Here is a 24,483-nt window from a genome sequence, read left to right as displayed (position 1 = left end):
GAAGTGCAGCATGGCTAGATGCAAGCTGCAGATTTCTTTGTGCAGGTCACAGAGGAGAATACACCTGATTCCCTCTTGTATCTAGCACACTTGCTGGTATCATTAGAATTTTCTCATGGGTAGGGCTGGGACTGTCCAGCACACTCCTTTACAAGATAACCAGGCCATTGTGTTTGTTCTCTTGTCCCTGTTTCTAATTCCCTTCCTCCCTGTCCTCTCTTGTCTCTAGCCATTGCAATGCTGCAGCACTCTGTAACTCTCCCTCTGCTATGGAAAAATCTCCTTTCCTACACTCAGAAAGTAAAAACAAGCTTTCATCCGCTAAGACATGCTTGAGACTAAATGAAAGGAGGTGAATACCTATCTCATTAGCCAAAATCCTGTCAGTGCTCTGTGGAGGGACTGTACCAATGCAATGTCAGTCATTACCTCAAACTGGTGAGGAAGGTTTGAGTCTTCATGATCTCAGAAAGAGATAGAGATGTCAGGAACCTGAGGAGAAGCTGAGGGCTTTACAGTAAGTCAGTCACCTGCAAATCTGCATGGGTTTCGCTATATAATATAACACCAAACTACATCACCGTACTCAGCTGAAGAGTTTTACAGCATAAAGCTTTCCCCTTGCTCTTGCAGAGTCTTGCGGTAAAGTACCACACTCCACGAAGGGCAATGTGAAGACATTTTTTACCTTAACTGCTGAAGGTTAAGCTCCTCTTGTGGGATTCAGAAAACATAGATTAGATTCCCTGGCCAACCACAGATGCTTTAATTGAACTTGGACAAATCAGTTGGTTGAGGCAGGGTCTTTGCTACTGATGTGTAAATGAGACATAAATCCTGCTTGCAGCAGGAGAATTTGTACGGATAAATAGCCATGAGGTGTACATGTACCATATTACTGGGGAGCTGTATAAATATCTCAGCGTATAATGACTGACCTAGTTACAGACAGTGGCCTTTTCCACTCAGACATTTAATGCCAAGAAATGCACTGTTTGGGTTCAGTTGCTTAAATGTCACTTGTCTGTGCTAAGTTCAAGTCATGGGAGAAGCATCATGCCTTTGCCTTGTGATTCTTGCAGAGTTGTGCTGTTTGTCAAGTGCTACACCTGCTTGTTGCCTCTGTTAGTCATGTACTATGTGCCTTTGACTTCCCCCCATCCTTTCTGTGTGTTACTGACTCTACAAAGGCAGTGGGTAGGGATCAGGCAATGGAAGAAGTGAGCAGGAGTGGCAAGGAAGCCTCAGTCCAAACACGACCCTTTCTGAGAGACGTCTCCTTCTTCCAGACTTGACAGGACTCTTGGCAGGATGGGGCATTTGGAGGACATTGGGAAAGGCAGTCCGGAGAGCAGCTGGAAATAACTGTTGGGTCTTTGCCATTGAACCAGAAAGGGAAAGGTAGAGAGACTGGCCATGATTCTCCATGGCTGTTGCAAGGAGTCTCTGTTCCTTCCATTTTTCTTCACATGAGGTCTTCATCTCCCAGTGGCTGAAGGTTTGCGGTCTGAACGGAAGAGGTAAGCATTCCAGCTGGGGCCTGGAAGAGGTTCCCTCTGGGGATAGGACACAGAGCAAGATACATAACACATGGTCCTCAGCTACATATATTCCTTCTTTACATTCATGCTTCTACTAGATTGTAGTGACTATCCATTCTTATACTAGGTTGCGGTTGTGAATCTGATGAGCCTCTAGTTCCAGCTCCCATAATAACAAATGCACCAGCTTGAAAAGAGCTCACTGGGAGAAAAAAAAACTGTTTTTCTTCAGAAAAATATGTTTTGATTAAACAAAGAAAATCACAATCATATCCATTTTAACAATATTTCCTCTAGAAATGTAATTGGAATATATTTTTATGATCATCTGGAATATTTAGTTACGAAAACTTCAAAACAAGATCACACTCTCTATTACAACACTATCAGAGTATTGTTTGATGCAGAACTTAAAATGAATAGTTTCAGTTCATGTGGAATAACACCTGCTATCTCTGAGTTAGCGGCAGTAATAATAGACTATTTTAACTAGTAATGTATATATTACATGTTACTTTTCATGGCCTGTAAGGTAAAATATTAAAATTATCTGAAATTAAAAGATATTGTAAAAATCTGTGAAATTTGTAATTAAAGTTCTCTTCAGAATCTTATTCTATGTGAAATTTCTAAGACAATCTAAATGAGAGCGTTCTCCCATCACGCACATGCACACAAACACACAAGCAAACACATTTCCAGATGCTAATACTGTGCACAAGGTGGCAATTCAGAGTGCCAGCCATCACTGCTGGTGCAGTCTGGGATTGAACAACATCTACCACACCACTCTTAGGTCTAGATAGTCTAGTTATAATTGCAGAAAAGATCAAAATTACTGTGCCACAAATGCACTGCTATTGTCAGTGGTGAGGGAAGCCAGCTAGAAAATCAGCATTGCCCAGAAGACATGATTTGGTGGCCTAGCCATGTGGTGTAGCCATGTAGGTTCCAAATCCCATTCCTTCTCATGTTGGTCTGAATGCCACACGGGGGTGAGGTTTGTCTCTGCAGAGATGTTGGATTTCTCTTTACTGTGGCTACAGTTACTCATGTAGCCTTCTGGACAATGCACCGGTGTCGGCTTAGGAAGTAGATGTATTTTGAGTCACCAATTCTGTTCTCAGTTATTCTACTGACGTCAGTAACATGACTCTAGATTTATACCAGTGTAACTGAGAACACAAGTTGGCTCAAAGTCAAGAACAGTGTCTCCTCTTCTCTGGCCCAGGACAAGCTGTTCAAGACACAATTGCTGGGCCAAATCCACAAGGCGAATGGACCCTGGTCTACACTGATGTGGTCCAGACACACAGTTCCCTCACCTTGCTGTCCAGTGCAATGACCAGTTGTCATAATACCTGAAGTCACCTTGTTCTGTGCTAGTCATTTTTGTCAGTGTTTGGGGTCTTCAATATAAGCAGGATAGCCCCAGTTCTCCATCCACCATCAGCTGGAGCAGGTGTTTTTATTTCAGTAAAGTGGTTCTTCTTCCATTGAGCAGGAGAACTCTCTGTGGCTGCCCATTATGACCACAAAGCATAAACGAAAGTGATCTTGCTGGATGAGGGAAACGGAGACTTCTGCTAACAGTTTTCACCTTATGACCACCTTAATGCGGAATCTGCCTTTCCTGATGGTTCAGGGAAATGTGGATAGAGTATCACTGTCTCTCTTGCCAGGCAACTCCACTCCTTGGTGAGGACATTGTGGTCTTCCTCCCAGACCATGTGCCCTGAGTACTGATCAGAAAAGGCAGTGTTTGTGGAGGTGCCCATGCATTAGGGCAGGCCAGAGGGAGCACTTGGCTACGATGCAGCACAGTATGACCAGCCCACACACTCTTGGCAGTCCAAGCAGCTAGCAGTCACCGCAGGGCTCTGGGTTTTGAGCTTCCTTGTGGATGGATGCCATACAGAGAACACCACATGAAGAAACCAGCTCACAAAGATTTAAAAAAAAAAATACCAAACTTCCCTCCCCCTCCCTTCCCTTCCCATCCTCAAGGGGAATGCAGTGCTGCTGACTTCAGACTGCTATGTAACTTGCAAAGGCACTGCCAAAATGCCACCGCGATGTCTCACGGCAAAACATTTCAGCCAAATACCAGCCCAAGGGGGGGTGGAGGAACCAACCATCCCCTTCTGTATTGCAGCAGCACTGATGTCACACGCTGCAGCCAACTTTGCTGGTTCACCCAGCTCCTGCCTAGTGAAAACAGTTGACATTCAGTTTATGCCAGGCCAGGAATAGTCTCTGTAACTTAACCTCCTCATCACAACTTGCTAGGCATGTAAGAGAGCCCCTGAAAAAAGCCTCCTTTTTAAAAGGGAAGGGAGTTTGATTTCTGATTAAGCTCCTTGAAATCTGTACATTCATCAAAGCTTTTCCAGTAGCTTGTATCGGATGGTGCCTACTGAAAACACCTGAGATGTTTCTCAGCATTTCCCAAGCAGTTTCAAATGTTAAGATTTGCTTTCTTCTGTATTGAAAATAAATAGACTAAAATCACATATCCCAAATTTTAGAACTAGCTGAATCCAGAGCTAAGTTCAGACATTGTACCTTGCTTGCAGGCTGCCATACTTGTCCAAATAGACAGAGAAATGTGATTTTACCAGGTTACTAAACCAGCTATAAACAGCTTTCTTTGGCCAGCAGTTCGGAAGCTGATGTTATACAAATATAAGGAATAGTTAGACCAGTACAGTCCTGCTATTTCAATTCAGTCCTTGTAATGATCTGCATCTTGAACACTTGGTGTAGGTACATCTTTTCCAGCTTGAAACATTACACTGCCCAAGTGCTAATATTATGTCCAGGCAAGACAAGGATCTTCACAAGGGTTTCAGAGACAGTGTCAGTCGCTATTCTACTTTAATCAGTGGCGCTGAGTTGTTTTTGTAACAGTGACTCCATCTAGGAAAATAATTGCTGAGATTACATCACAATCCCCATGTTTATTGTTACCCTACTCACTTTTCAGCAAATGTTCTCAGTTTACAAGGGACAAGATGTTTCTTCAGACCTCTGTCCATGATATCTGAAAGCCAAGCTTCCTCCTAGTTCAGGCATCACCACCAATAAATAGTGATAAGCATTGTGCCACTGGAATTCAGTCAACAGCTCCGTTGATGAGTGTGCCAGAACATAATCACATGCTCCCACGGCTGCGTTGGCTTCGCACAGTTAAGAGTACCACAGAAGCAGTGAAATTGTAATTTAATCTCTGGGCAAAGCGATAACCAAGTACACATCTCTGCGGCGAGGATGCCCTTTTACATCTGTCTGCAACCAAATGTAGCATTTTTTGGTGTTTCTATGTTTTTGCTTTTTTTTTTTTTCAGAAATCTTAAAAAAGACTGTGAAAAGTTCCAGTTGGTACAAGCCTGTCCTTAGACTAACAAAGACAGCCTTACTTCCTCAGATAAGGTGTAGGAGACCATCCCAGAGGGCAAGCTCTTGTTGCCCCTTTTGCCAATATGTTTTGACTGCTGCAGACTGACACAGAGGTTTCCTTAGAGGAGGCTCTTCCTTCAGGAAAATCTACCCTACCTACTCCTATGTCCTGTTTGCACTACCTTAGTGCCAGGCAGTACTCCCTGTAGGAAATAACTATTGTCTTGCAAGTATTAGACAAGCTAGCCTGAAATCCTTGGGAGTCTCCCCAGCAAATGGGCAGCAGCAATGCATGTCTGCCATAGCTGAACTTTCCTTTAGCATCTCCTGATTCTGACTCATGCGCGGAGGCAAAAAGATGCTTTGTTTACTGCCCCTCACCATCCCAGCTGTCCACCTTTGCTCTCCTTTACAACAGAGGCAGTAAAAACAATGGGTTTTCAGGTCTCAGCTGCTTCAGTTCCCAGTCCAGCAGATGGACATCTGTCTGTCCTTGTTGCCAGTAGGAAGTCAGATGCAGCTGGAGTGGAGGCACACATTTTCCTCTGCAGTCCTTCTGGAAGGGTAGCACATCTGGGAGGTAGAGAGCAGCAGGAGAGAAGTCATCTGTCCCAATCCCTCCTTTTAGCCTGGAGAAATCGCCCACCCTTTAGAGTGGGCAGACTGCTGGGAAATCATTGCTCACTCAGCAGCTGATCTCTGGTGGGACTACCAGAGTGTTGAAGGTTGTGACTGTTTTTTGTTAGGAACCTGACTGCACTCCACAAGCTACCAAACCCTCAAATTATCAGTGTGGGATGGATACCTGTCTCTTGGCTAGAAATTTTGTAAATCACTCCTGAAATCATTGTAAAATGTAAATGAACAAATGAATGAAAAAGTAGAGCATGTGAGAAAATCTTCAGCTCATGCAAACAAATGCCTTTGTTTTTGAATTGTAGAACTCAAGATCAAAAATGCTGAAGGTTGGAAACATCCCAATACACTACTTCTGTCAAATCTACATTTTTGGACTGTTTTTACCTCCACACTAAAGATGGTCAGAGATGAAGCCAAATACGAGCATGAGAGGAAGTTCTAGAGATGAGAAGCAAAATTGCATGGCAGGTATGCACCTGTATTTCCCTCTCATATGAGTTAAACATCTCAGCCAAGAGCAGGATGGCCTTTCTCTGGTCTTTTTTTTTTCTTTTTTTTTTCTTTTCTTGCTGTGTTATATGCAAAAATGTATGTAGGGTGGAGAAAATGAAGCTCAATTTTGAAAAATCTTTGTACAACGTAAAATGGAGAAGCTCTACTAAGCTCATTTTATTCTGGTGTAAATCTACTGTAGTTCTGCATAAGTCATTGGAATTGTATAGCTGGGAGGATGGAATCAAGATTCACTATGATAATTTAAATTTATAAATAGGTTGCCCTTTTTTTTTTAAATAATAAAGGAAGATGAGGAGTGTTTTCATTTCAAGAAAGAACTGTCTGAGTAAACTCAGCTGAGTAAGCCTGGTTTCTCTGACTTTTCATACCTGGACTAGCACTGAGTCATTATGGGGAAAAGGCGCCCTTTCCAAGAGTCTCATGGAGACATGACAAAGTGGAATCATGGATCTGGGCACCTGGAGGGTCTAAAATGAAATGGATTTCATTACTCAGTTTTATAGTAGATTCAACCTGTAGATGGGGACAACCTCCACCTGTGTAGAAGCTGGATGCTACTGTAGATGTGAACTTTGCTGTTTCAGATCATCACAAGTTAATGAGGCAATTCTACCAGGAAATGGAAATACAGATCAGACTTTCTTTAGGGAATGGGTTTTACATGGTTCTTGAATATGCTTCTAAACTGAATCTCACTGCAGTTTAGTCAATAGTCTGTTCAAGCCCTTGAGTGTGAGAATAAGTATCTAAAGAGTTTAGAGAGTAAACTCTAAAGGGTTTTAGAATATACATTTCAAGTATAGCTGAAGGGTCTATTTTGCTTATATTCATTCCATCCAATGATTCCCCCACCCTGTCTTCAGGCTGATGTGGAGATAGATATTGCTGTGGGCTCTGCCTTGATATTGTATCCAGGGATTAATGGAAGGCTCTGATATTTTATAGTTGTGTGGAATGGGTTACCGTTTGCTCTCATCAGTTCTGGAACTGAAACCAAATGTTCTCTGTGCTCCTTTACTGGGACTGCTAGAGTCCCCTAGGCACTCCTGCCTTCTGCTGGCTAAGTTGATATTAGCAGGCTCTTCAGTTTCAATATACCGACCCAACCATATCTGGATATGGGTGGCTAAAGCATTTTACCTCAGCAATATTTGCTTGGAACATGCTAATGCACAGTAAATTATTTTTTATTATTCTTTATGCTTTAGCTGCAGTGCCATTTTGCTTTCTCAAGCAAGGGCTCTGCTTAGGGTACTAGTCACAGCAAAGCTCCAGCCTGACACGAGGAAGTTCATTTCTCTAGACATAGTATGGATGTACTATGACATTCTTTGTTGAAATAGGTTTTCTCTTCTTTCATTACTGTTTTACTTTTTTTTTTTCTGGCCAAAAAAAAAAAAAAAAGGCCAACCTCCTTAGCCAAACACTTGCACAGCACTTGGAAGTGTTAGTGACTAGAGGTATGCAAGGGAAAGTACTTGAAATTTCGCTCTTAAGTCTTTGTTTAAGAACTAGAGTAAATAATCTAATGTGAAATAATTTTTAATGACACTTTCCAGTAACTAAACTATCTACTGTGAGCTACCTGAATTGACTGAAATAATTACTGTTTTTCATGTTGTTTAATGCATTCCTAGCATTTTTTTTAGAACATATGTAGAAGCAAATTAGCCAGTGACTGGTATATCTGGAAAATGCTATTTGTCTAATAGTGTTACTGTATAAAAGTGATAATTCATGTTTTTTGGCTTTGCAGAGGAGAAAGCTTCCTTCACCTGTTCCATAAGATGAATCAATGTGCAGCAGCACTGTCTGGAGGAATTCCCTTATGCTTGTAAATTGCAAACGGCTGGAGCTACCCAACACAGTCATCTGCCTGTTTGACACCTGAAATTAATTGTTTGGATAATTCATTCATGACTCCCATGAACAATGCAGGGAAATAAGAAACATACAGAAGGACACAGTGACTCCTCAAGTATTGGGAGTCTTCTGGATGATGCAGACCGAGAGGTGAGCAGCCTCACAGACCGGGCTTTCAGAAGTCTGTGTGTGGCAGAACTTGAAGACTCTTACAATGAACCAAATCTTGCCATTTCACCTGACCTTGCCCACCAGTTCTCTGCTAAATTTCATCCAGGGACATTAAACCATGCCATCAAGCTAACAGCAAGCTGTAACAAGCTAACAGCAAGAAACCATGAACATACAACATGGGCTTCAACATTCCAGCAGTTACCAAAGTATGCTCCGGAGGAGAAAAAGATTGCTAAAAATAGTACCCTTGGCACGGAAAGGAAAAAGCTGAATTTGCCAGTCCCTGGTCCAAGGAACAATAAACATGTTTCAAAAGTGTCCTCATTGATTAAGACATTTGATAAGACTGCAAACCAAGGGTCAGGAGGTTCCCTGATAGCCATTAAGCAGCCCATTAAAAATAGCTTTCAAAAAAGTAAATTAAATCATGGAAACAATATGGCTTGCGGGGATGACACAGCTATTTTGAGCATCCACAAGGAACTTTCTGAATTTTCTGAGGATAGTCAAGATAGCCACTGCCTTACTGGTAAACACGAGCCACAGAAAAGACATAATAAAATAGATCTGAGTTATTGTGATTCTGATGGTTATTATCCTGTGCTGATTGAGATGTCAAAAATAGCCAAGTCAAATTTTTCCCGTTCTTCTAAAAAGGCTTTGAAAAACAAAAATATGAAAGTTAATGAGCCAGCAAAAAAAGGCAATTTTCTTCACAGTGAGAATAGTGCTTTTGAATCATGGAAAGTCCATCATAAAAAATTGACTGAAAAACAGGAATTTGTTGATCTAATAACAGAAAAGGAAGGTCTTATATATCTTGAAGAAGCACCGTTTAGTAAAGGATCCCACACAAGCGAACATAAATTGCCACCTGACAAGACCACTGTTGCCAAGAAGCAGGAGAAAGATTTTCAGATGGAGCCAACACCACCAGAAACTGCGTTCAGCACCCCCCTCCCAGCTGTATTTGTACCTCAGGGCCCCCTCCATTCAGGAACTGAATTTCATGCTGCTCTTCCTCCTGCACCCCCACCTAGGATCCATGTGCACCACGGTCCTCCTCGGCCACCCCCAGTCCCTCAGGCGCTTCCTCTTGCAGCTCCCACCCAGCAGAGCCATCTCCCAACACCCCCCATCCGTGAAGCCCCTCCTGTACCACTGCCCCCCTTGCCAGCACAACTTTCCCCCCTTGCCATGTCCCAGGCCTCCGTCTCACCCCAGTCTGTGTCCTCCAGGATGGTTTCATCCTCACCTGTGTCCCAGGCACCTGTCCCACCTCCACGAGGTCACCCACCCACCTTAACTGAAGAGGAAGACATCAGTCCCCAACAGGACACCATCTGTCCACCCTGGAGGAGACCAAGGACTACAAAAGAGGCATATGAGAGGAGACAGACTTCAAAGGAGAAGTTCACAGCCAGCGATGAGACATGCTCATTGTCTGAAAAGATGACTGGAGTCAAACCTGATCTGGACGTGACTCCTCTGGCTAAACAGGCAAACTCCCCTGGATCAGCCAGTCCCACTTTCAACATCACCGAACTCTTAACACCCATCATACCACCAAAGCAGGAGGTGGACCCCATGGAAGGTGAGCTGATCCCACTGACACCTCCTCCCACTGACAGCATGGCAGAGAGGGATGATGAGGCGACCGGATTTGGTGATTACAGGTCTCGGAATAGTTACAAGGCAAAAGCATCAAGTCTGTTATTCAACTTGAAGGATGTGCGTAAGCGTGTTAAAAGCATTTATACCCCTTCTCCTATGTTAAGGGCCCTGGAGAATAAAAATAAGACTAAGGAAAATATACAGGAGAATATAAAAGTGAATGCCTCATCGTCAACTTTGCAAGAAATAAGTAACAAAAATATTGCAGAGAAAGACGAATCGAGTGATATAACTTCTGTATTGTCTGAATGTGTTCATGAAAAGGACAATAAAACTGATTTAACTGGACACTTTACAGACAATTACCTGACTTTGAGTTCACCCCAGACAACAGCGGACCTTTTATTTCACCAAACTGGAGACAATTTGCAACAAGATAATTCAAAACACAAAGATCTGGTTAAAAACACAAGGGATAATGAAAACTGCCCCATGTTCAGACATCAATCAGAAGAACCCAATTTAAGAAAAAGTCTGCTGTATCCAGCACTGAAGCCATACAGTAGAGGCCATGCAGATACAACAGCTGGGCAACCTGTGCAAAAACCCAGCTTCCGAGCTGAGGAAATTGAGAGACAGGCTGGTCATCAGGATGAAAATTTTGCTTTCAGAACCCTTCCAAGCCAACTCTCACCGGCAGAGGACGTGCCTTACAGTGACATCCAAAGCAACGTGGCAGTCAGTGGCCATGAAGCACAAGGCAAAAGAAGCCCCAGCTCTTCTGAGCAATCTTTTGTCTCCACAGTAGAGCAGCCTTTTCAGGAGGAGCCATTTCCACTGGATCCCCTGATACAGAAGCCAAGCCTTCAAGAAAGCCAGCGGACTAAGGCTGAAATGAGTGCAGACAGTAAGAAAAGCCATGAGGAGAGAGTGAAAGCAGCTGGGGAAGATGAACTGCAATATTATGCTTGTATCAGCTCTGGTACTGGTGCAGCAGAGAGTAGGGAGGGTAGGGTTACTGGGAATGAACAAAAGAGCTTGATGAAAGAAAAAATAAGGCAAGAGAAGAAGGAAGAGGCCAATGGCATGGATTCTGCTTCTGACAGCGTAAAGGACACCTCCACCCCGAGGTCTGAGGAGACACAAACACAACCATCTTCAAGCTCATCCAAACCCTGTCTGTTTATGATCAAAGATAACACATTCAGGTCACCTCAGGTAATAAGGGCTGTCAAGTTGCCCCTGTTCAGGTCCTTTTCCCTGGACGATACAGTGAGCAACAGTTATAAGGAAATGGAAGGTAGATTTGCATCCTCAGCAGCACACAGCAAGCAGCCCCGAGACACGTTGCACGCCCAGGAGCGAGGCTGGTCGGCATTGAGGCACAGAGGGCAGCAGAATGTGAGGGAAGGAGCAACTGATAAAGAGAGAGATGCCAGTGAGTCTGGATCTACTTCAGCAACACTGGACCCCAATCTTCTGGAAGATACAGAGAGCTTTTCCTTAGGGAAGCTGATGGAAGAAGATGAAGAGACATGTGCTTTGTTAAATAAAGATGGGAAAATGAATGAGGAAAGCGTCTGCAGCAGTAAAGAGAAGTCCCAGATTAGGAAGACAAGACACAGCTTAACACAGCCAAATTTGGGTCTGGAAAATGACCAAGCACAAAGCAACCCCAGCTATCCCATAGAAAGAAAGACAAATTACTTTAAGAACCATCATTTATCTAAACGCAAAGGTGGTTCTTGTGCGAAAAAAATAATAACTAGGGAGACAATTTCCCCTGTGACTGGCTCCATATCAGAGGACCATACATATTCTCCTGTATCCCATGAAGTTTTAGAGGAAATCCTACACATGGAAGGTGGCCCGGTTTTGTTAGACAGTCTTGAATGCTCTGCTGTTACAAGACCCAGGTCGGGAAGCACGATGCATTCACTTGTTGCCAGTTTACCATCAGATAAACCAACGATTTCTAGCCTTGGAGAAACAGAGGATGCTATAAACCCTGCCTTGCTGAACATGACACTGAAGAGCCAAGCTGATATTTCTGCAGAAGAGATACTTGATTCAACGCAGAGACATCTACTTGATTCTGCAGGGGAAGCTGAGAGATTGGAGCTCAGGGCACTTGGGGAGAGAGGAGCAGGAAAGCCTCCCGCTGTGCCACCAAAAACAGAAAAGGCACTGCGGCGGGCCAAAAAGCTGGCAAGCAGGAGAAAGAAAATGGAAGAGCAGCAGAAAAAACATCAGACAGAGCATACAGATGCTGTAGGGAGAAAGCCTTCTCATTCTGGACAGGCACTAGTATCTCCCTCGCCCTTGGGATATTCCCCTCTCCATCCTGCCCCTCACTCAGCATTTCCTCCTACAGAAACCAGTATAGGAAGACTCAGTGGTGGATCAGCAGTAAGCCCTTCACCTTCTTTAACCCAGCGTAAACTCCTCCAAGACCCTGACTCTGGCCAATACTATGTAATTGATTTACCAGCTGAAGTTAATTTAAAGACATTTTATGACCCAGAAACTGGCAAATATGTTCAAGTGTCAGTCCCTTCCTTGGAAGGGAATTTATACCTGCCCTCCTCTTCTGAAATTAGGAGTTCTCCCTATGCCTCCTACCCTAGAGTGTTGCCTTTACCAGCTTCATCTGTAGCAGTGCTGAAGTCACCTTCTCAGCTCTCTGAACCTACATGGTTAATGCCGACTGTGCCAGGAGAACCACCCGAAGATGGCCAACAGAATTACAGATGCACTGAAGCTTTGGATACCCAGCCCTATATTGAACCTGTCTCTTACTCCTACGGCCAAGACACTGAAGAAACTCAAGTTCACTTAGGAAAGGACATGAGCCCAACCCCAAATACAGACCGAGTGTCCCTCACTGATTTAGATGATTTTGTTGCTGAAGGGGTATCCTGAAAACTGAAATAACAAAACATGCCAGCTAGTGTTTTTAAGATCCATTTGGACAGACACATGCACACACAAGCACATGCAGATTTTATGTTTGTACAACACTATATGTCTGAACCTCGCTGTGGTTTGGGTGGGAAGGAAAACGAAAGCTGACCGTGTTGAAAGATGCAAGGTGATGATCACTCTTAAGAAGTGTGAAATTGAGCAAGTCCCAAATCATCAGTGAGATAAAGGGGCAATGCCAGCTAAAAATGAATACAACAGTATGAAGCCACTGCTTGCTGCTGCTGCTGCTTTGCCATTATGGTGGCTGGGATTGCCAAAGCAAGTGTCCTTTTGCCCAGATGGGCTGCATGATGTATGACAGAAAGTAAAACCTGTGAAACCATCCTGTCCATCCTATGAGACCTAGGAAAGATTCTGCATCTCACAAACTTTCCTCACTCCCTGCCTTTGAAGTGTATTGACAGGTGGAAAGCCTATGGCTACAAATATGCCATAATAAACCTGAGAGTCATTTTTTGCACACACTGGTTACCCAGATGTTATTGACAAGAAGATTGTATACTGGATGCACTATACAGCAGTCATATCAAAGAAACATTTAAACAACCAGAATACATTTGCAGCTGCTCTGGACTTCTCATATACCTTTGCAGTATCCACTAACAAGCTGCTGAATTCTTTATATTTGTTGATAATCTCCAAATATGCTCTTCTAGAGTCAGGGGTTATTTATAATTAAAATTTAAACTTCAACTTATCTTGATACTTGGCCTGAAATATTTTGGAAAGGTGCAAGGCTGAATGAAATGCCTTAACATTATTTAATTTTTTGTTAGGATGAGAAGACTTTTGCTTATTATAATTGAAATGCTTTTTGGTTTGGTTTGGTTTTAGGCTCCCACTGAAATACAGTGCTAACTTTTAAAACCTGAAAAATGTTGTTTCTAATTTTGGTCTCATGCAGTCTGTGATTTAAAGAAAAAAAAAAAAGGAAAAAAAAAATGATACGACACATCCAAAGTACTAATTTCTAGAAAAGTGCTTCTTTGAATTATCACTATTCTTTGAAAGCTCTATATCAAACTATAACTCATCCTTGCTTAAGATCTTCTTTATCATCATAGATAGTAGAAGAACCTTGGTGAAAAATGTAATGTGCCTGCTTATAAATATCTAAATTTGGAGTATTGTTTTCCCTTTTTCCCGTCTCATTTGCATAGTTTTCTCTAATTAAAATTGAAGTACAGGAGTTCAAAGAGCAGACATTAATGTCTGCAGACATTAAAATTTTTAAACAATTTTGACTTGGAATTCAGAAAATGCAGTCTCCCCTGTGACAGGGTTTGTTTTGAAAGAAATAAAAAAAAATGAAAATCAAGAGTGTTTCAGGAATAAGGATGGCTTATCAGGCTGTTATATTAAGATAAATGGCACCTATTATGAATGTTTTTCTTCTATTTTGGTCACAAATATTTTACTAAACTGACATGGGGCCATTTTTGTTGTACTGTTACCTGCTTTCACTGTATATTGCATAATGCCTATCCAGCGTAGGGCAGAATGTCATCATGTTAAAATACTGAGAAATGGATTTATTGAAGTTTTCCATGGTACATTTAGACAGATACTATGTAATCTGAAACCCTAGCAGAGTGTGCAAGCCATGGTTTTGATTTGATATTACAAATGTAAATGCCCTTAACAGCCACAAGTCAAGAAGCAGGCAGGTAATCAGAAGACATAATAAAAGCATGCTGTCCAAGGGGAGACTATGGATACAAAGTATCTGTGCACAGACATGAAAAAATGGTAATTTGATAAACAAAATATATAACTGCATTAAAGCAAACAAACAAACCAACCTTTTGTTTGATTAACTGTTGTTCATTTTGTAGATGTGCACGCTTACCCTTCTGCACCCTTTTCTTCTCTTAGTGTGGAAAGGGGGATCCTCCAGCATACTACTTCAAGGCATGTTAGGAAATCAGGGAGCAATTTTCACTTCTTGTGAAGGCAAGCTGAAACCTGGGTGTCTGAAGAGCAGCCAGTCCTGACTTGGATACCAAATACTTTTGGCCAATCCTTTCTGTTAGCTTATGGGAGCTGCATTCACAGCAGAGTGGCTCTCTGAACTTGCACATGTTCCAGAAGGACTTTTGGCCTAAAGAATTTGTAGCTAAATGAAACAAACCCAGAACTGGGAAACTTTAAAAACAGATGTGAATATGTTTGTCATCATATAACCAGAGCTGTCCCCAGAGTGATTTGCCGCAGGGAGTGAATGATGTTATACAAGTGTTGCGCTAGGTCCCAGCTCGGTAATGATTCCATTTGAGGACGAACCCATCAGCAAACATGTCTCTGGCCTAGATCACACTATTGGCCAGCTTCTTGCTAGGCTACAACACACACACATACATGAATATATGTACTTATAAAGCTGCTGCTATAAGAAGGCAGCAGTAATGCTTGTGTTGGTGAACACAAAATGTGCATTAAAAGGTGGCCAAATTATATCTTTTCAAATAACAAATATTTACCTTTCCTTGTCCACTTCTGTTTTTTCGTTTGTTTGTTTGTTTTCTTGGTTTTGTTTTTGTTTTAATTTCTGCTTTGGGAAATCTGTGTCAGATGGACAAAGTAACAGCTGTGAATTGACCTCTTTGGGAGAGGAAACTATGGGAAATGTGCAACAGCCACCAAGACAGTTTTTAAAAAGCACTGTTCCATGATGCCAATGACCATGACATTAAATCACAGAATAAAGGTGTCTAAGCAAACTAAGCTGGTTTCTGCCTTTCAGCAGCCTGTGGCTCTGCATGTAGGGAAGCCCAGCAGACTGTAAGGAGCCATTGCTTTCACTGCTCCCTTCTATTGCAGTTGCATGCTGCATTTCTGAGACTTGGTTGCAATGGTTGATCTTCCTTGCAGGCGTGACAGAGGCAAATGCAGGCCCAGAGGGAGTCCCAGGTGTCCCTCGGCTTGGCCCTGAACCACCTCTCTTTGAACCTTTCTCTTTCTGGGGCAGCCCCAACACCTTTCACTCCCCTTGTCACATGGCAAATGGGGACTGCAGTCCCACAGCCATGGCTGTCCCAGGAGCTTGGCTTTCCTCATGCGAAATGCTGCAGTTGTTTTAGAAAGTGCAGTTTAGTTGAAATGGCCTACATGTGTGGATTTTACCATCTCCTCCTGGGGTGTTCAGGGACTTCCTAAACCATTTTTCCAAGAAAACGTGTCATTATTAATTAATAAACCAAATAAATTGGACTTATTTTACAATGCTGGAATGACTTCCAGTCAGCTTTTTCATTGTAATTATATCTCAGTGTAGTTTTATCTCCAGCTATGCCCACAGAAACAGTCGACAACGGAGAAGTGTGTGTGTGTGTGGTATACAATCAAAGGCCTAGGAGATGATGATTTGCAGGACTTCCTCCTGCTTTCTAGCCCTCCTAAGGAGAGGGAGCTGGAGGCCGGACAGGAACACCTCACGCCAGCACTCCTCCATCTTTCCCGCCACCTTGCCATGTGAGGGCTGCGGCCTGGCCACCAACCCTGTGGTGAGGTGCCAGCAGCTGGGCCAGCAGTGCTGGAAGAGGGTGGCCTTCCTGCCACCACCCACAGGCAGCAAGGCTTTCACACCTCCCTGTCCTGGAAGTTACCAGGTGTCTAGCTTGGTGTAACTCAAGTTTGTCGCTACCAACCACTCCTCCAGACTATATGCACTCTCCCAAAGTGATGGTTTTGCATTTCTCCTCAGTTTCTCTTATTGTCTGATGCATTATAAAACACAGCTGAGACTCTTCTCAAAGTGGTTTCAGCTCAGTCCTTGTCCAGACTGGCAATTTCATTCAGCTCTTCCCTGCCTTGAACCCTGACTAGCCAAGCAGTCCTCACTGACCATGAAAATGTTACCGTGATTTGATTATAACAGAGCATAAACAAAAAAGATTACTATGATTTACCAGAAATATTTCAACAGATTTGCATGTCTGTATTTGGGGGGTATAATTTGTTTCCTTCTTGAGAAAATAAAGACCTCTAAGTTTGATCTTCAGTCTCACTCAAAAGCCGCATCAGAAGTTGGTGATATTGTACGAGATGGGCTACATGGGCTCTAGTGAATGCACACAAATGTGTAATTTGGAGAAACTGATGTGCATCATCAGTCATTTTTATTAAGGAAACTCTGTTTCAGAGCCTTACAGGAGACAGAAAGAACATGGAACACTTGAGTAAATTGAACTTTAATTTTATTTATTTATTTATTTATTTTTGTGAAATGCCCATTATGACAACAGAGGTCAATGATTAATTTATTTTGTCTTTAGGCTGATTATTCTGGTCTTATGATGATCTTATATTCACCATTGTCCCCTGGTATTAAAGATAATAATGTAATTATGGGGTTTAAATGGGTAGGGAATGGATGAAAATGACCTGTGGTCTTCCCCTGCTTCTTTTTGATATTCTCAAAGTTTTCATGATGTTGATTTTTTGCATTAGGTAGTCAGGTCTTCAGTACTCTATGGGCAATTAGAGACTTGTTTCTAATATGTTACTCAACATACTTAGAAAGCAGCATTTCAATAGTGCAGAAGAGAAATCATTTATGTCCCAATTGCTTAAAGCTCTGTGTTTTTATTAAAGCAGATTTAACTCAAGCCTTTGGGGAAGCAGCTTGCCGTGCTAAAAATTCAGCACCTTCTCATGTCAAAGTCCACTAGCAAAGATGAATATATTGAGACCTGAAGTACTTTGAAACGAAAAGAGGAAGATGCTGTGAGATGCAGGGTTGATCTTTGAAATCTTTCTGGCAATGGAAAGAAGTTGAACTCTGGCAAAAAGTCAAAAATGTTCAAACCCAGGGTATGCTTTCATAAGCCAGGGCTTGTCAAAGTCAGTCTTGCCCTGCACAGGCCAAACTCTTCCCTATGCTCACTTAGACTCCCCTTTTCTGAAATTCCCAGTGTGTGCCCACTCTCACCCACTGGCATTCAGAGTCAGAGCCTCATCTTCTCTCAACTGCCCCTCCAATTTCTTAAAACCGGCACAGGGGATGACAGCATTCAAAGCACAATAAAAAGGGCACCCTGCTTTTTTGCTGTGCTAGTAATATCAGGTGTAGTCACCAATGACAGGGAGTGTTTCAGGTAGACCTGGGTGGCCTTGTTCAGGATCTTCCTTACATTGACAGACCACAGATGGCACAGTCAGACTCTCAATAAGCAGTGATCCTTCCTTCTATTCCAAGCACTGATAAGCTGCAGAGGATATGGAATGAATCTGGGCCAAGGGAGACTCATTCTGTGACCGCACTAAGGTTGCTGAAAGTCCGTTGGCAGAATCAGTTTCTGCTGGCGAGCACTGCCTGGATCAGGTCTCCTGGGACTGCATCCCTTCCCAAGGAATGTGGATGGAAACATTTCAGAATTATTCGGTGTCAAAGCTGGCTATGGCTTCTTCCACAGGGAAAAGTTGGAAAGAAATTATGGGAGAGTATCATATTGCATAATAATATAAGACAATGTTATTGTTGAGAATACTTTGATACATGGATGTAGGCTTATATATAGATGTATCTAGGTATGTCTCCATGTCTATATATAGTTATAGATATAGTATTTATGTTATAATGAAATGTCTGGACATGATCTAAACAGTGGCCTTGAACTGTCCTTTCCTTCTCCCACCTGCTGATCTGCGTGTCCTGTTACTTGCAGGGTCTGTCCCAAGGGAGCTCCATTTTCCCTGGGGCTTCCCATGTACCCTGGGCACGTTCCCCTGCCCAGGGAGGAATAATATTTATCTCTTTCCATATTCTCATCCAGGAATGGGGGGTGTACCTGGGATGCCCCCATCCCTCTGTCTGTCCTGGTGGAGGAACAAGCAGCTGCCCTTCCCCTCCATGAAGCCACTGCCTCGCCAGCCTGAGACACAAACACCTCTCCTGGCAGTGAGCTCAGCCCCAGCACTCCAACCCCGCAGCGTGACCGGCCCCAGCGCCAGTTCGGCTGACAGGCAAACCTCTCAAATCAGCAACCACTTGAGATCCAAGCAAGATCAAATACCAGCTAAAGCACTGGCCCCAAAACCTACTGGCACAGCACACCGGTCCCAACAGTTTCCTAGGAGCAGCAAAAATCCCTGCTTAACTACACAGCTACCTTGTACTGCTGCTGCCTTGGTACCTGCCCTGTGGGCTGAGAACCTCAGCCTCCTGCCCATGTTTGGATTTGTCCGCTGCTCTCTTCCGAGCCAAGAAATTTCTTGACTAATTTTTTACTTACACATACATACTTACATGTATATAAGTATGTAATGTATGCATAATACATGCTTACATGTATGTGTAAGTAAACAGCCCTAACCCTTTCTTTTGGCTTGAAATAATTTTTTTAAAGAAATCATTCATTAAGAAATATACATTTAAGAAAATGAAACTAGAGGAAAAGTTTTCAAATATCTTAAGATATTTCTAATAATATAAAATGATTTGTTATTTTGTGGTTTGCTGGACTGAAAATTGTCTTGGCATCATTAATTTTGTGGTTCGGTTTGACGTGAGGAAGAGCTGTCACCAAAAGTCTATGCGAGGGGGAAACAGCATCTGGCCCAGCCCCAGACAAGGGCTCCCAGCACTGGCTGCCACTGCTGAGCCCCTGCAGAGCTCCCTCCCTCTTGTGCTGGACTGTCCATATCGGGTATAGCTGCCATGAGACCAGCTCTGTGAGGACAGTCTTGTTATTAATGCTGGGGGGCTATTCCTGCTGCTAACTAACCGTGTTTTCAAGTGGTAGAGGAACTCAGTTGTGGTTTTATATCCTTCTGGGCATCCAAGACATGCTTAATGGTGTGCAATATCTGCATCCCTGGAGTATAGTAAGTGAGGTTATCTGATCGTACTCAGCAGGACACTAACCATGTTTAGACTTGTCAATTTTTAAGCTTCTCATCTGAAAAGCCCAAACAACAGCCTGGTCTTTGAAAAGCTTCTGGCCACATCTGCGCTGTGAGAGTGGCACTGATGTAAGGGCAATCGTGCATTTACACTGCGCTTGAAGCACGCCTTCAGGCGGCAGAGCTTCATCAGCTTTGTACCATGGCAGAAAGCCCACCCTCTAAATAAATGTAACCCAAGTGGTAAAACAAAGGCTTTGTATGTGTGCCTGCATCCATACTATGGGTGGTGCTGGAACAGCCTTGTAGGCCAAGGCCACGTACCCCGATAGGGCTGAGCAAGAGGAAGCCCATGATGTCATAGCTAGAGCAACATGGATCCTGGTGTGTGCTTTTTATTCCAGCTGATCTTAAATCCAGCCTTAATAAAACTAAGCCCCCACGCACTCTTAATTCCCTCCCCCCCCCCACACCCCCTGTTCCACCCACTGACAGCAATGCTAGGAGCTGAGCTGGGAAAGAGATGATCACAGACAGACAGGGGAGGGAGGATAGAGAGACAGAAGAGCAGTGTACTTAGCAGGTGTTGTTATTAAATAAAAATAAAAATAAAAATAAAAATAAAAATAAAAATAAAAATGAAAATAAAAATAAAAATAAATAAAAATAAAAATAAAAATAAAAATAAAAATAAAAATAAAAATAAAAATAAATAAAAATAAAAATAAAAATAAAAATAAAAATAAAAATAAAAATAAAAATAAAAATAAAAATCTGGCCAACACAGCTCTCCTCTGTAGCAGGTTTCTCATGAGCCTTATTGAGCTGTGGCCCAGATACATCCACCCTGATGTGCAGGAGCTATTTTGGCTGTGGATGTACATGTCCCAGACACAAAGACTATGGAACCAAGACCACGATGTTGCCTTCCCACAAGGTGGGGGTAGGAGCAAGGTGTATCCAAGACCTTGGCTCCTCTTTCCTGGCTCATTAATGAGATTCTAAAATCTAATTAATAATGATGACTCTTGTTTGCTCATCCCTTTCCTGCTTTCCCAGTGTGTGGCAAATGATGTATTGTAGAACAGAGGAGAACTGGTGTCACTGAAGGCATTTTTATTTGTATCTAGCTGATTCATAGAGCTGGTGCAAAAGCATAGCTCTTAACTCACTGGAATATTTTTCAGAAAGCTTGATTTGATCTGAGCTGGATAGAAATTGGAAGGTTTCCAGAGTTTCCCATAAACAAAAGGCTTCCCAGCCTCAGCATCTCTCTAGACACTTGACATTTGTGCAGAGCAGCAGACCTAAGACATTTAACAAAATGTATCAAATCCAACTACCACTACCTCAAAAGATAATTTCTGCACAGACCTCGTGATCCATTTCTGTGGGACGAACAGCGTCACCTGTATCTTCAGATGTACTGCTCCTCTTCTCTGGTGACACTGCAATGCAGCCAAGGCAGCGTGACATGGGGCAGCAGAGTGACACAGGGGTCCCGGGTGGCTTGTGAGCCCTCACTGAGGAGACAGCAAGGCTCCCACGGTTATTAGAGGAGACCCTTTAGCAAGAGATATCCTCATTGTCTTGTCTGTACTGGAAAAAAATGAGTTACGTGCTGAGTAAGAACTGATCCTCCTTCCCTTCCTTCCAGCCTGGCCACAGGCTGTGAGCTGTATCGCACAGCCTCAGAGCAGGGCAAGGACAAACACTGTGCACTCCTCTAAATGCAGGTCCTGAGCCCTCTGGAGGGAAAGCCCACCAAAAATGGATGAAGCCGAGGCTTGCTAACCTTGCCCACATGCGTACACACAGACGAATGCCTGGCTGCTGCTGGTGTTAGTCCGAACAACAAGCTGCGCCGTGGATTTGGATGATTCCTGGGTTCAACCCCACAGGTGAAGTCCTCAGGTATTCGGCTTCCTGAGTAGGATTTTTAAACTTTCCTTTCTGACCCCTGTTGGACTGTGACTGTGAAATCCTCCCTGGAGAACTCCTGGCTCAGTCCCAGTTAGGTTTAGCTGTAAACAGGGGTAATGGTTCGGAGGAGAGATAGGATCAGCCTCATTCTCCTGTAGATCTTCCTTCCCTGCCAGCAGCCAATTTCTTGCACAGTGCTACAGAAAAATTTCTAATAAAAATGAACAACTCCCAGGGACACTCCTATCCCTTGCTGTGCCAAAGACTGGTGATCACATCAGCATCTTGCATCTCAGTTCTCAAGCATCTGCCAAAGCCTGATGGCTTCAGCCAGCACGACAGAGCAAGGGTGAGCCAGCTGTGATATAACAGGCACAGCTCAGGTTCCTGGGGAGTCTTCTTTGCAGAGATGGGCTTCTTCATTTAATGGCCCTTGGATCTTATTTAACACATCGGCTCATGTACCGTGCGGGTGTAAAGAAGCTGTGTGTATATAATAAAAAACCTCAACCTATTCAATAGCTAGGGGAGGCTTAATAAACTTGCCACTATAGCAAGTGTTAGTCTCTGAGGCCAATACCAAATGCTGGAGTTTAATAAACAAATATTCTGAAGCAGAAAACCAAAAGGTAAACCAGTTCACCTGACAAAGCAAACACAATGTAATTAGAAACAAAAATTTTCTCCTGGCTCCCAAGGACCAGTGTCTCAGGCTGGCTGTGTCTGGGCTGCCTTCTTATGGTCTTCCTAAGGCTGCTCTCGAGATGCACTTGCTGACACCAGCAGAGATCTTGAAACCACGGTCCCAACCTGGGCTGAAGGGCATGGCCCAGAGTACACAGGAACTCGCATACCAGAATAGACCTTGGCAGCTAATGAGGTGTATTTGCCCAGGCCCCAGCTTTCAGCCCCATCAGAACAGAGCTGGGGGGGAATTAGGGCTGGAAGTGATTCAGCCTGCAGAAAAGAGCTGCATTTTGTTGCTCTGCATGTGAGAGAACTCTTCTGGGCTAAAATGACTCAGATGGTTGTTTTTTACTTTCTCTGTTTCATGTTATAGTTGTTACAGCAGTATTGCAAAAGCACTGGCTGCAGAAGAAACCATCAGGTTTAAATACTGATAGAGTCATGCAGGCCAATATTTTAAATTCTGGTGAGTTTTAGCTGTTACTTGTTTACCAGAGGAGACCTGTCACGGTTACAAAAAATGATGCTCAGATGTCTGAGATATCAGACCAGCACCTACTTGTCTCATGGCAGAGAGCTCAGGGCAGGCAATAAGGACATTGTGGTTGGATTATTAAAATATTGTTGACACATCACTCTCAAGTAAGACTAGATTTGCTATATGCCAAAGGGAGTCTCATTCTCACAGGCCAGATCTATGTAAAAATTTCATTGGTTGGTATCAGGAAAAGATGGTATTTTGTGGTAATACGGTCGCCCGAAGTCAATATTTCACTGCGGTGAAAAGGAAGTTTTTAACTGGAAATAATAAAGCATTGTTTACTGCAGAGGCTGCTCTTTTATTTATGGCAGGGGTGTCAGACTCCTCAGTGGAGAGGTCTGAATTATGTACTCAAAGCTTGGGTATAAATTCAAGGCTTCTCACTTCCCCTCGTTCACACGCTGCTCCCACCGCACGGACAATCAGGCGCAACAGGATCTTTATCGAGTGGCAGCTCCTTCAGAGGCAGAATGTGCCACAGAAGCACACCACAAGCATTTCATCTCCATCCTCTGCTCCCTCGTGGTCTGCCCGTCAGCAAATGACTTCCTCCTGCACTGCCCTGGCTGGTTTCTGCTGCAGGGAGGCAGGGAGCGTGGTGGTGGAGGAGGAGACGTGAACTGAGGCTTTTATTTGCTCTCTCAAGTTCGGGAGAGTAACTGACCTGCCTGCACAGGAGGGCTTGACAGCATTCAGCATTGGCTCTCCTGTCTTCAGATCCCCATGAACACCCCGTTGGTTTTTAGATCTGTAGGAAGGCCCCACTTCAGTCTTCCAGGGGAGAGGAGTGACACGCACAGCCCTAGTGAATGCCGCTCTCGCTTAAGCAAGCACAAACTGCCTGCAGATACAGGCTTTTGTCCTTGGCCCTGAAGAGGGACAGGGCGGTCCCCCAGGAGATGGGGAGAAAGCCACTCCCAGCTTTCCAGGGGCGGCAGCCTAGGGGGAACACAGAGGAGAGGGCACTGATGGCAAGAGGGAAGAGTTTGATGGTATACCAAGATCTTTTTCTGCATGCACATGGCCTTCAGCATCATTGTAAATAATACTCTTAATAAAGAGCCAATTAGCCTAACAATCTCATTACTATCCAGCATGCAGCGTGGGAAGCACTAGCCTACGGCATAACTGAGCAAAGGTGCATTCGCTGCTTCCCGTTTCATGCTATAATGTGGGTTGGCATAAGGAGGCCTAGACAGATGTGCAAGGCAGAAAGCACGTGGAGGGCTGAGAGGATGGCATGCAGCCTTGTAAAGAAGGCCCCAAGGCCCAGCGGGTTGTACCAGCCCCATTAACAAACCCAGAGCAACGTGCTGCAGGGCCCAGGCGCCGTGAGCTGTGTGCAGGGCGGAGTAGGGACTGTGGAGCGGAGGCAACAGAGCTGGGAGCTGGCCCATGCAGGGAAGAGATGAGAGGAAGTCTGAGCTCTGTGGATGTGTGTGACTGCCTGAGGAAAGAAAGAGCCCAGGACTGGAGATGCTTTGCCAAAATCACACAAATGGCACTTGCACAAAGGCCGTTCACGCTGCACCTGGCTTATGCCTGTCTGGAAATGCTGAGAATTACTGCATGGGATCTAGTGATGAATGCAGTGAGACATTACGAAAAAATCTTTGTCTTACATCTGTCTCTCATACCTTGGGCTTCCATTTTTCCATCACAGAACTGAAAAAGTGTCACGCAGGCTGGTGTCAGAATAGTCTGCATGTAAATCATCCTGCTGGGCTGGGGCCTCGCACGCTGGGGTTCAGCCTGAGT

The 24,483-nt window shown here is 43.7% G+C and overlaps 1 protein-coding gene across 7 annotated transcripts in view; it reads left to right on the top strand.

The window, feature by feature from the left end:
- C7H10orf71 (chromosome 7 C10orf71 homolog) overlaps window positions 1–14,532 on the top strand; it is a 38,852-nt gene extending 24,320 nt beyond the window's left edge. For 3 of the 7 annotated variants that reach the window (XM_050711800.1, XM_035539603.2, XM_035539658.2), the window contains 3 exons: window positions 1,290–1,520; window positions 5,882–6,047; window positions 7,852–14,532. In XM_050711800.1, coding sequence (XP_050567757.1) covers window positions 8,028–12,668 — 4,641 coding nt within the window. In that variant the 5' untranslated portion in view covers window positions 1,290–1,520; window positions 5,882–6,047; window positions 7,852–8,027 and the 3' untranslated portion in view covers window positions 12,669–14,532. The remainder of the gene's footprint in view (window positions 1–1,289; window positions 1,521–5,881; window positions 6,048–7,851) is intronic. The other 4 variants (XM_035539526.2, XM_050711801.1, XM_050711799.1 and 1 more) reach the window with 2 other exon arrangements.
- The last annotated feature ends 9,951 nt before the right edge of the window (window positions 14,533–24,483 follow it).

The sequence above is a fragment of the Cygnus atratus genome, chromosome 7 (genome assembly GCF_013377495.2).
Source record: "Cygnus atratus isolate AKBS03 ecotype Queensland, Australia chromosome 7, CAtr_DNAZoo_HiC_assembly, whole genome shotgun sequence".
Taxonomy (NCBI): Eukaryota; Metazoa; Chordata; class Aves; order Anseriformes; family Anatidae; genus Cygnus; species Cygnus atratus.
This window is presented reverse-complemented; position numbering and strand designations above follow the sequence as displayed.